Source organism: Falco rusticolus, chromosome 1 (genome assembly GCF_015220075.1).
Source record: "Falco rusticolus isolate bFalRus1 chromosome 1, bFalRus1.pri, whole genome shotgun sequence".
In the NCBI taxonomy this organism is placed as follows: domain Eukaryota; kingdom Metazoa; phylum Chordata; class Aves; order Falconiformes; family Falconidae; genus Falco; species Falco rusticolus.
In genome coordinates, this window is record NC_051187.1 from 92,506,346 (window position 1) to 92,518,991 (window position 12,646).

General features: G+C 44.2%; 1 protein-coding gene across 9 annotated transcripts in view; it reads right to left on the reverse strand.

Moving 5' to 3' along the window:
* LCORL (ligand dependent nuclear receptor corepressor like) overlaps positions 1-4,270 on the reverse strand; it is an 85,789-nt gene extending 81,519 nt beyond the window's left edge. For 7 of the 9 annotated variants that reach the window (XM_037390146.1, XM_037390089.1, XM_037390098.1 and 4 more), the window contains exon 1: positions 4,066-4,270. In XM_037390146.1, coding sequence (XP_037246043.1) covers positions 4,066-4,213 — 148 coding nt within the window. In that variant the 5' untranslated portion in view covers positions 4,214-4,270. The remainder of the gene's footprint in view (positions 1-4,065) is intronic. The other 2 variants (XM_037390108.1, XM_037390117.1) reach the window with 1 other exon arrangement.
* Between the last annotated feature and the right edge of the window lie 8,376 nt (positions 4,271-12,646).

Sequence of the window (12,646 nt, forward strand, 5' to 3'; positions counted from 1 at the left end):
TCTGTGCCTACTTCATGAAAGTTATGGGGACTCAATATACTTGCTAACACTCTACTTGCAAAGTTCAAACAAAATTGGTCAGTGGGATCAATGACTGCTTGGAAAATGGCATAAATCCTGTTTCTTAAGGCTGACCACAGTATGAAGCTAGACTTTTATAAAAGCTCCATACTAGCAAAGCCTCCCAATCCAATGGCATGCATTTAACCAATTCACATTACAAAGCTTTTTTAACCCTTCTGATATTCATCTCTTGCAATTTAAACCACCACAGAGCTCAGTTGCTGGCTAAGTTCAGTACTTCAAGTCTGAGCTTTCTGACACTTTTCCATAAACATAGAATTTAGAATTAGGGTATTTTGTTTGTTAGTTATGCACAAAGACTGTACCTTGGACAAAACATACCAGTGAGTGGTGCTATAAACAGTACTTGTTAGCACATATTATGCTGTAAGAACACCAACAGAATCAAGATCTTCAGGTGCCTTCTAAGAGCATTTAGTTTTGAACTCTTGATCAAGTCATGCAAGGAGTTAGGCACATCTATAAGCACAAGTCTAGGCATCTTAGGAATGTCAGCACTCAACAAAACGTACACAAAGATTACCTACCACCTGAACAGCTATTTTGTACTGAACACCTCTTTAGTATTTCTATGAATATATTCATTCACTTACAAATCTGAAGTCTTTTGTACCTTCAGATATGTTTAGATACCAAATAAGAGAATTCTCAGTAATGTCAGTGAAATTTTATTGCCTTTTTTCTTTTCCAATTTTTAAAATGCTTAAACATTTTTACCCAAGACTTTATATCATATTCTGCAGGTCACAAATTAATGTAACAGGCTGGCAAAACCCAAGCTTTTAATTCTGAAGTCCATGCAGTATTCAAGTTTGCAACTAGGTTTTGAGAAACAAACAATTCAGCAATTGAGCCCTTCAAGCATAAGTCCCTAACCATCAATGAACTTCAAGCACACAGTATAGTGTAAGCAACTGAATATTATTTCTGTCTCAATGTTGCGGATATGAACAATCTGTCAACTACAAGCCCCAGGCTAGACGATCACTGTCTTGGAGGTATTATCTCTGGCTCAGTTTACCATATCCATAAATTAAGCGGATGGGGAATGCTTTACAGATAAAGGATTTCAAAATGCGCAAGTGATTATACTACAGAAATGTAAACATCAAATTTAGTATCAACATGGTAAGTGATACCAGACATCAAAATAGTTACTTATCCAAAGGGTTTAGCAAAAACAATATGACATTTTCAAGGAGTCTGTACTTTCTTGCTTTGTTCCCTGAACATAATGCTTAACAAATGATATCACCTTTCAACATTTTTTTTAATTAAAAAAAAAAAGCAAAGGGTAGAATGATCTGAGACTTTTGTTGGTGGTTTTGTTTTTTTTTTTTTAGGGCAGTAAGCTAGCTCAAGAAATGGGGCAGGCTACTACTTTACCACATAATTTTCCTCACTTTGCAACAAATGTGTGATTCTTGAGAAGAATGAAAAAAGAAAAAAAAGTTATGCCAGATCCATCAAATTCACCACTCCTCTCACACCACGTTGCCATTTCAGCCATCAACCGAACAACTTTTCAGACCTTCCACTTAACACTAAGTTTGCTACACTCTTCAGATCCTTAGAAACATTTTGCCGAGAAAACACAATTAACCATTTTTACTTTGGAAGCTGATTTGAGCTAACCTAGGAGGCCATTTTACACCTACAGAATTTCAAAGGAGTAAAGAAAAAAAAAAACCAAACAACAAGCCAAAGGTGTTAAGGGTACTCTACGTCCATTAACCTGACTACTCACTTTCTTGCCACTTCGTTTACATTTTCTCTCAGATAAGGGCTGCTCAACAGGCATGCCAAGTAACAGTTCTTAACAAAGGTAGCTCTTGACTATTAAACCATAACCGATGTCCTTCCTCCTTAGCAGTTGTCAATCATTTCAGGGCTCCTTTCTATTAATTGAATTTTGCATTATGAACATAAAAATCTATCATATCCTAAATAATTATATTTCACACTGATTGCACTGTTGTGTTGCTTCACACTCACTTTTCTCCTTCTTGGAACAAAAATTATATTACCATTTTACACTTTGCAATTCTCAGTGAAAGAGCAACCAAAAAAACCCCAAAAAACAACTTTGAAGAAGCTCCCTAACCACAATAGGTCTGCCCATCAGAAGACCCAATGTATGGTGATTTTTTTTTTATGGAGCATTCATTACATTTCTTTGCAGCCCTTGTCAGTGTTGGTCATGCTGTGCAATAGCATTCCCTGAGCACATCCAGCAGCATACCATTACCAACTGAAAGTCCCTTCAGTCACCAACTGTCAAGCAGACTTTTAGGATTTTAATTTAAATCTAAAACTGAAATGACATTAAATAACAGGTAAACAGAGGAACGGCCACTTATATACTGTGAGATATTAGCCCATCAGATTTATTACAGCATCTGTGTCAATGACCTACCTTTCCCTATATATACTAATTAAACTGCATTCTTTCCACAAGAAGCGTTGTCTAATGTATTAGTGTACAGAAAGACATAAACATTGTTTTCCTAAACAGTAGTATAAAAGCTCAAAGACAGTGCAAGTGTACACAGGTATCATAATATATAGACAGGTGTTATAACAGGTGTTTAAAAGTGTTACTGGGGCAACACTGCAAGAACAAGAAGTACATGCGCATGAAACAGCTACCAAGTTACTGAAAATATGTAAAAAAACCCCACAAACTCGGACAAAACTAATTGCCTGCAATTATGTGTACCTACTCGTTAGATATTTACTTCTTTCTTTGATCTCGTCTGAAGCACAGGCAGAAACACTGAATGAACTGCTGCTTACCCTCCCCGCTACACCTGTGTTTCCACCGCTCAGCCATCAGGGAGGATCAGCACTGACACTAGCGTGCTGCTTGAAGATCAAGGGGTTTACCTATTTCCCTAAGAAGGGAAACGGCTGTTGAAACGATACAAACGAGCAGTTCCTGGCATCAAAGTGTTCGCTCCCCCTCCAAACATTATAAAAAAAAAAAAAAGAAAGGAAAAAAGGGAAAAGAACCAACAAAAAAGAGAAAAGCACACAAACCGCACCCCAACCCCCACACCCCCGCCCCGCGGCGGCGGCACACGTAACGAGCGCCAGCGCTGGCAGCGGGCAGGCTGCCCGCGGGGAAGGGGCAGCGGAAGCCGGGGCAGAGGCGCGAGCCGTTACCCCGGCGGGCCGCGGCGGAGCGTGCGCCCTCCCGGTCGGAGCGGAGCGGCCCCGGCCTCCCCCGGCCCCCGCCGCCGGGGCTCTCCCCGCGCGGGAACGCCGCCGGGGCGGCCGCCAGGGATCGCGCTCCCCCGCCCCCCGCCCAGACACGCGGGGAAGTCACGTGACCCGGGGGAACCTCACGGCACGAGAGCCACCGGGGCAGCCCCGGGGGCGGGGGGGAAGGAGTGCGAGGGGAGAACTGCCGTCGCCATGACAACTTCCAGGGGGGTGGGAAAACTTCAAATCCCAACCGTCAGTGCAGGAGCGGCTCCCTCTTAAAGGCGCACACACACACGCACACACAGGCGGGCTCCCTCCCCCCCTCCACCCCCTAGGCACTGGCGATGGAGGAGGAGAGGAGGGGGGCAGCCACCGGCACTCACCGCGCCGACGGGAAACCGAGACAAAAGGACCCGAGCCGAGAAGGGGTCTCGGTCGATGGCGAAGGGAGGGACCGAGCAGCCCCGGCCGAAGCCGTAACACCCACCCGCCGCTGCCTTGAGGCGGCTTAGGACCTTCGCTCTCTCCCACAGACCCCGTCTCCGCTTCCGCCGTCCGAGAAAGCCGCTGGAGCCGCTCCTCCATTCCCGCTACGCCCCTCCGCCCACCCCAGCGACCCGGCTCAGGGCGCCGAGCCCGCTCCCCCGCGGGGAGACCCCGCTCCCCGCCTCGCCCCCCCGTTCTCCTCAGGAGCCCCGCTGCCTGCCTGCCTGCCCGCCGTCGCCCCGCGACGGCCGGGGTACCCCGCCGCCCCCCCGCCCCCCGCTCTCTTACCCACACAGTGCATGAGCCGGTGCCGCCAGGAGTCGAGTTCTCGGCGGACTCCCCTGCGCTCCGCCGTGCAGCGGGGGCTCCGGCACTGGGAGGCGGCGGCAGGAGGAGCAGGAGCCGCGGCGGCCATTCTGTCTGTTCCCTTTTCCATCTGCCTCTGACCTCACGCCCGCTCATTTACATACGAGCGCGCGCTCCCCCGGCTCCTCTCCCCTCCCCCCCCCCCCCCCCCCCCCCTTGCCTCGTCGAGCGCGTGCCCGCTCCCATCTTTCCCCCCCCCACCCCCAGCTCAGCATCCGGGGCGGGGAGCGCGCGCCGCCTGGCGGGGTGATTGACACGTGTCCCCGCTCCCCGCGGCGTCCCCCGCCCGGCCGCGGGCCCTCCCGGGCCCCATTCTGCCCCGGCGGAGAGCGGGACGGATCGGTAACCGGGCCGAAAGCGGGCGCCCCCTCCCTCCCCACCGCCGCCCCGTTTCCCATCCGTGTCCCCCCCCGGCCTACAACTCCCGCAGGGCAGCGCGCCACCTGCTCCGGCCCAGCCAGGGCAGGCGGCAGCAATGCACGCCGGGAGCTGTAGTTCGCGGGGGGAGGAGGAACGGTGCCCACCCCCGGCGCTTTCCCCGCCGGGGAGACGCCGCGCACGGTCCTTCCGACGGCTCCGAGCCCCGGCACCTCAGAGCGGCCCTCGCCCCGCGCCTGCCAGCACCGCCGCTCGGCCGGCGGCAGCTCGGGGTTAAGAGGATTTCAAAGAACCGGCGCTGGGCTTGCCCCCATCCCACGGTCCGCCCCGGGTGCTGGCCGTGGCAGGGCTTGCCCGCGGGCCCCCCGCAGGCTCTAACACCCGCTCAGCCACACCTGACCCCCCGGGCTGCTGCCCATGATGGCAGCCCGTTCCCCGCCTCCCCTTATCGCACCACCTGCGCGGGCGCGGCTGCCAGACGAGGGAAGGTGCAGTGCTGTGCCTTCCTAACGAGCTCGCCACACTCACTCCTTAGGGAGAGTTTGAAAGTTCCCTAAACCGCTGCTCAGTTCACCAGAATGTTTTTAACGGCTTTGCCTTCAGCCCGCTTTTTGTGAGGGTGTTGATCCCGTAGAGTCAGACAGGGAGGTAAACTGGGGACCGGTGTCACACAGAACGCAGCGTTATCTCCCCCGCTTTGGAAAAGACTAGTGAGGAAACCAAACTGACTTGCTCCCAGTTAAGTGTCTGGGAGCATGTCCGGGAAAGCTTACTATCAACCCATGAATGACTTCAGAACTAAAGTCGGATTAAGAGAACTGCAACAAAGTTAACACACAAACGCCAGATTGTATTACTTGGAGCATTTGACAACCACTTGGACAGTCAGTTTTACTGCTCTCTGCAGTCACCCTCATGCTGTACCACTAGACTCCAGCAGAAGACAGACATCCCTCAGCACCAGCCTAATGTGACAATTGCTACCCATGCCTTGCAAGAGAGCAATTAGCAGTCTTGAATTCCCCAGACAGAAAAATCAAGATCTTGCTGTTTTCTCAGATCCTGGTGTGTCTTTGAGTGCCTCCTCCTCCCCCATGCTCCCCTTCTCAGAACAGTCTTTGTATGCAGCTTTACTTCAGCAAGAAATGGCGTTTTCTGTGCGCATTTGCAGGCCATGATAGGAAACAGAATTTAATAAGGCCGTAGAAAAGAAAGACACCCTTGCTTCTCCCCTCCCTCCTCCATAAGGGTTGAAGGAGCAATGCTGGAAAGAATCATGTCACCCCTACCTATACACTTATTTGTTTTCTTGTGCTAGAGGATGAGCAGAGTTAACAACAGCAGGACTGTGTCAAAGCTGCAGAGGAGCTTCAACTGTCAACAAAGAACGGGAAGCCATTCCCCACTTACTCATCCCTCTACATAATCTGTGTAGAGTGTCAGTGCAACCAGAAGCAGAGCTATTTGGGAATGGAGCCCTTACTACCATTCAGTGGAGCATTTCAGGAGAATGGCGAGACTGGAAGTACAGATGAAAAGGCAGCCTATTTCTTCCCCTAGCTTTTCGTTGTGGCAGCCAGCAAAAAATAACAAGCAGCTGCTTGCCAGTCTCCTTCACCTCAAATCTGTTGTGAATACCTTGGCTCTCTTATTTGCACTGGACTTCCAAAGAGCAACAAAAATCATCAGTCTTGCATCAGAGAAATGGCAAAAACCAAGGCAACTCTGGGAAGGCACTGTCAAACCCCACACAAATGAAAATGCAACCTTATTCAGATAGACTGCATCACTTTCAAACTAATAATATCCTCCAGTAAAAAACAATTTTTTTGCCATAAAAAGGACTTAAAAAAAAAATCTGTTACCCATTTGCTTCTCCTGCAAACCTTCCATGGTGGATATTTCCTTCTGAACTTCTGAAAGATGTTCTTTTTTTTGCAGTTAAAGACATATTCAGGGATTGCTTGCAGAGCACGGCCCTGAAGGTCAGTTCTGCTTCCAGTGGAATGAACAAAACTTTGGTAACAGATCGCAGGTCATGTCTTTTCTTGTAAAGAAATTTCATAAAAAAATAAACTTTGTCACTTCTGTAAACAGCTAATTGAGCTTAATGATTTCAACGCACAGGGGTTTTAAACACTGTTCATTTAACTGGATCCCTGAGGTTATCTGACATGAACCAGTTTTGTAGGGACACCATTGCCCACACCTGAAAAGTTTTCTTTTGAGATGTCTATGATTAAATAAAGAGCAGAGAAGAAACTGCACGCCCCCGCCCTTTTTTAATTCATCACACTTCTTGTAGTTTGAAAGTTCCTCCTGTTTGAGAGACTTCCTCATGCATGAAAGAAAAAAGAAGTAAACCTGGCTAACAAAGTTGGTGGGTAGATTTCAGGGAGCAGGATGAGGAAAGGGGAAAGAAGGATTTTCAAACTGAGCTTTTATAGTTGCCTAGATTTTGAACTCCTAGGCCTTCTGAAAATACTATCTAGATATCAGACATGCTGTAGAGACTAGGTTTTGAAACAGTCCCTCCCTTTGAGTTGTTCTGTTCTTCCAAACTTAAAACTGAACCAGGTAACTCAAGGATCCTGCTTTGTCAAACCGTCAAGGTTGTTATTTTTACATTAGCTGCACTGTTTTTTCTTCTCTATGAAAATGACTTTCCAGCCAAGAAGTCACTTCTTATGTGGATTTGTACTTGATTTTATAGAAGCAGCTCCACTTTTCTGAGCAAGGGTTGAATCAAAACTCCAAGGCTGATGGAGGGGCAGAAGCTGGAGCAGTGAGGGATAATTTTGATTTAGTTAATTTTAGCTACCTATCCTAGCTTATTTTTATGGGATCTGAGAGTCAGTTACTTAGAAATGGCTCTGGAGGCAAAGTCCAGTGCAATTTTGTTTGAAGCTACAGGAATTATTACTGCTTTTCTTTCTGTATGTTTCATCTCACATTAATTTGAGGGTAAAGAGAAACTAGAATTGTCACAGATGCTTACAGTTTGATACCACAACCCCATCAAAATCTGACATTTTGAATTAATTTTTTTGAACACACATTGGGGAGATTTAACTATCTTATTGAAACACAGAAAAATTGTTCATCACCAAAACCTCTTTATAATTAATCCCCAAAGGTGAAATTCACTCCAGTATAGACAGCTTTGCATGGCTCTTTGTCACATAAGTACTGATCTGCGGAAACTGGGGGTAAGGATGAAGTGTAATTAAAACAGTCTAACTTGAACAGTCAAAACCCTGTAGTAAGACTTTTGCAGATACTATCTTGATGTGAATACATCCTGAAGTGGTGAGCTTCCTCTCTCAACATGAATGCAATTTGTAAACCCGGAATTGCCAGTGTCTTGCTAAAGCAGAAGGAGTTAAATGGTAAATTGTGCAATAGTTTTATGGACGAGTCTTGTAGATAATAATTTATATTTGAAAGATATACCACAGCAGAAAAGAGAAAGGTAAAAAGAAACAGACACTAGAGGAGATTTCACCATAAACACTAAGATGATCTTTTAGATACAGGATCTAGCCAAACCGAGTAAGGGTTATTTAGCCATCAGTATGAATATTAGATTGCCAATACATGACTACTTAAACCTATTTGCAATATCCATTTTCTAACAATTTAACACACAGAGAGAATTCAGAGATGCTCATAAGACATACCACTTTCTTTTGCAGTGTCAGGTGTAGGAAAATGTCATTTTAAGTGATCAATTGTATAGGTCATTTTCCCTTTTGAAAAAAAAAAATATTATTTTTCCTCCCTGATCGTTGAGGACGATCTTAAATAGTGCTAGGGGCCTTAGCACATAGCTTCTGTAGAAGAAGCTCTGAGAAGCAAACCCTCCAGTTCTGTTCACTGATGCTTTTATTCATGCTTTGAAAGCAGAATCCCTGTGGTCACTCCTAAAGGCATATTCATACAAAGTATTTAAGTTGCTTTTGAGTTGCCTGCATAAAGTGTAGTTCGAATTCAGGAGCTGGAAAAGTACACCTATTCAAAAGGAACAGGATTTTCCAGGTGCAATCCCATCCTTAGATTCGGGCTGTGATGAGTGGACAGCCAGCACAGAGAGTCTGGCAAGATGCAAAACAGCACAGTCTCATCAGCTAGGATACCATGCATTTCAGAGATTTAAACTGATTCACAGCAAAATACACTGTAAAGCACTGTGGCTGAGTAGGCTGGCAACCTCCAAAAGAGATGTAAGCACAGACAGCTAGGGAATGATAATATTTTTTTCCACTACAGCTAGATTTGTATGGTTTGAGGCATTACTGTCCCACCTACCATTTCACCTACTGCCAGCAGATACCTCCACTATTCCAAGTTTGATATACAACCTATTCTTTTTCCTCCAGGGGAGGAGGAAGGTAAGCTGCAGCAGAAGGAGCTGGACCAGCCGCTGTAGTGCAGTACAGCAAGACTGTGAGAGAGAGGCCATCCCCATCACCTTCTGCTTCCCTGCCTGTCGGGGCAAGCAGCACAGCCCAGGTGAAAAGATTTTGCCTAATCAAATAGTTTAGACTTCGGATTTGCATAACAACCTCAGTTGGTGTGAAGTTACAAAAAAATATCTTTGAAATCCAGAATTATCTTTTTAAAAAGGCTAAAATCCTTCACAGTTAGTTGCTGACATCTGGGTTAGGGGCCCTGTGAGCCTCGAAACTCAGACCAAAAACATTGCCTTGCATGGTCACCAGTTCTAGTAGGGAAAATGAAAGCTCAAACTCACATGAGAACAATTGGAGAAGTTTCAAATTCACACACAGGTGGAAGAATGATCTTTTTGACAGGGCAGAAAAGTGAGGCAACTTCAGGTCTACTCCTTGGCTTTTGGGTCCTCTAGGAGAGGTATGATCTGCAGGAGTTCTAGGCCTCTCAGGTTTAGGCCTTTTATCTCCCTGTGCTCCTATAAAATTCAAAGTAGTTTACAAATGGTGATGCGTGGAGAGGCTATAATTTGATACCAAATATCTTACAGATAAAGAAAAAAATGGCACTTGTTTACATCCGAAATCTCAGGTATAATATTTGGTGTTCAGTGGCTGTGTATCTCAGCAACATATACAATGAAAAATACTGCTGCCCCCTAACTACAGGGCCTGCTTTTGTGAATCTCACCAGCGTTAGCCAATACCACTATCTTTCAAAAATATATGTGCAACTGTATCTATGCACAGGTTAATAGAAAGCTAACCAATGGGAATTTCTGAGTCTACAATAACATTTTTTAGCCAAAACCAGCTCCTTGAATCTCTAGCTAGAGAAAAGTACCAGGAAATTCATGGAGTGAAGCTTTCCTCAAGCAGAAAGGCGGCCCTAAGCCAATCAAGTCAGCGCTGTGTTTGTGCTCCTGTTATTGACCCAATTCTAAGTAAATGAAACGTGATTACTGCAGGCAGATGACCATTTTTCACAAACATCTTTTTCTCTTCTATAGGAAGGTAGAAAATGGGAAAATGCTTCTTAGCCTATGTTCTAGCAGTAGTGCCCTTAAAGCTCTGAGGATCTAAATAGGTAAAATCAAAGTTTGCATCCGAGTGGAAGTTTTCTTATCAGACCATCTAATTAACTTAGCGAAAAGCACCCAGGCTTTCAAGAACATCAATATTCTTCATGTCCTGTCTACTTAAATCAGCTGGTATAGTTAAACAGAGATGTCAGTTCCATGTATCAAACTAGCTTTGTTTGTAGCAAGCAAGCATTATTATAAAACTCTTTGGTAAATGTTTATAAAATAAATGCACTTTGTTTTACATGGGTAACCAAAACATGAATACAGCTCTCAGTTTATACCATTTTAGAATCCACAGTGGAATTTTCATTGGTTAATTTCAGTTTTTTGTTTATCACTGGTCTGTAGAGGCTAAGAGTCTAGTGATACTGTGGCCAAAGGGACATGGTCTCATCACACACATGTTCTGCTATGTAAGAACACACATGCGTGAAGGATGTGTTAGATTTAGACAAACCCCTTGAGCTAGGAAAAAAAACAAACCACAATCCCACACAACTTTTATGGTGAGCTAAGTACATTTGATCAGAGTAGAATCCAAAATGTTAGTTTACAGAATTACTCCTCAGTGCAAACCTATATCTCAGTGCACAGTAAGGTATTAAAAATAGGGCTTTAAACAATACAGGCTTGCAAGATCAAATCAAATGCTTATATGCAAACTGCTTGAAAGACTTTATGGCATTAGAAAAAAACTATTTGAATACTTTGCAGCTAGAAATATAAAAACTTTTGTTCAGTACTAATTTAAAGCATTTATTATTCTTAAAGTTTTCTTATGAGGATGATATATCCTATGTTTCAGTACTAGCCTGGCAGAAAAAGGTGTGTAAAAGAAAGGAGCCAGCTTGAAATGCCAAAAAAATAACAAATTAGTCTTCTATAGATTAGACTGCTGTTTTAACATGTCATTATTTGACTATTAAAATTAAATTTAAAGGGAAGGTAAAATCTGATATATACTCCTAACTGATGTCTCCATAGTGCTATCTATCAAATACGGCTGTTTTTTTCCTTTCACTTAAACTGTTATCCTATGTTCCACACAGCTGAGTAATGTCACTCACTCTCTCTAAAGTTTCCCAGGTGGCCAAGTAACTTAAGTATGCCATCACCAGAGCAACTCTGTAGCTGAAAATATACTGCTATTAAACCCAGAGAGAATAGATCACTAATTGCAGTTTAATATTAGAGATAGACATGAAATACTGAGCCAGCCATCAGAGCAGGCGCTGGTAGTCTAAATTCATGCTATTATTGAGAAGACAAAGAACTGTTTACTGTCTTCATGAATGACTTTTACAATTACACTAGCTAAGAACTTGCTAAAGCTAAGTAATGCAAGGGCTGCGAGTTCTTCTGCAGACAGCAGATTAATTATTGCTCAAGCTAAGAAGGAATTATTTCCCCCAAATCTACCCTTCTTTGTGTGGAATGTCACACTGGGTGGGTTTCCCTATATGAGAGTAGCGCCAACAAGAGTATGTGTCAAGATACAGCATATGTGGAGCATTAAACAGAGGAAGTGGTTCCTTCTCCCAGAAGGATTACAATCTAAATAGAAAGGGAGAGTACCACATAAGCAACAGCCAATTCACAAGCTGGCCGCTCCAACAGTCATTGCTCAGGAAGCAGAGTGTAGGGTACCACCTCCTAGGTCTCTAGCATCTCCCCAGCAGTGGATGCGTGCATAATTCTGGGAGAAGGAAGGTGTATACCTGCAACAGGTTTTTTGGGTTTTGTTTTTACTGCAGAAGTTAATGTTTGGAAGTCCTTCGCACCTCTTTCCAGCTATGGTTTGCCAGCATAGGCTGCAATTTTATAACCAACCTAACCAGCATCCATCATAGGAGGTGGCAGAAAATGAGACTGAATGGATCATTGGTCACTCAAGTAAAGCAGTTTATTTCCTGTAACATCACTTGCAGAGTTACTGCCTCTTGAAGTAGAGCTCTCCATGCTTTGGTTTAAAACAGCTATTTATATTATTACATCTATAAGCTTTATCTTATCAATTTTATGTATAACCTTTCTTTTAGCTGAACCATCTGAGCTTTAGCTTATGCTCTCTTCTGAATCCCCTAGTCAATTCCCTTCTCCTTCCTTTCCCACCAATTCTCTCTTCCACTTTCAAGCTAAACACCTCAAATTGAAAAAAAAAAAAAAAAAAAAGTAGAAGAAAGGAGGAACACTGGATGAAATTCACCACCCTTTTTGCAAAACAAACAGCACATCATGGTTCCTCAGACCCCAAATAATTTGAAAATAAGGACCTAGTTATATTTGAAATGTAGCTATTTCACTAGCTAGATCAGTGTTGTGGGGTTTAGTTTGTTATGGCCTTATATTGCTTCACATAACTGCATTCTTGAAATGTTCAGGGGTTTGTCTGCTCATTCTCAATAGGCTATCTTTCATGTGGTTTTAATCAATCACAGTAGTGCTACAAAATAACATTTCTGTTTTGAAAAGGCAGTTAATTGAATGTAACCAAGGTATTTTAATATTGTCCCTTTTTTCATACTTAGATTTTAAAATCAAACACATGGCATGATTTTTTTGTTCGTTATTTCTCAAGTTTTTTTCAAC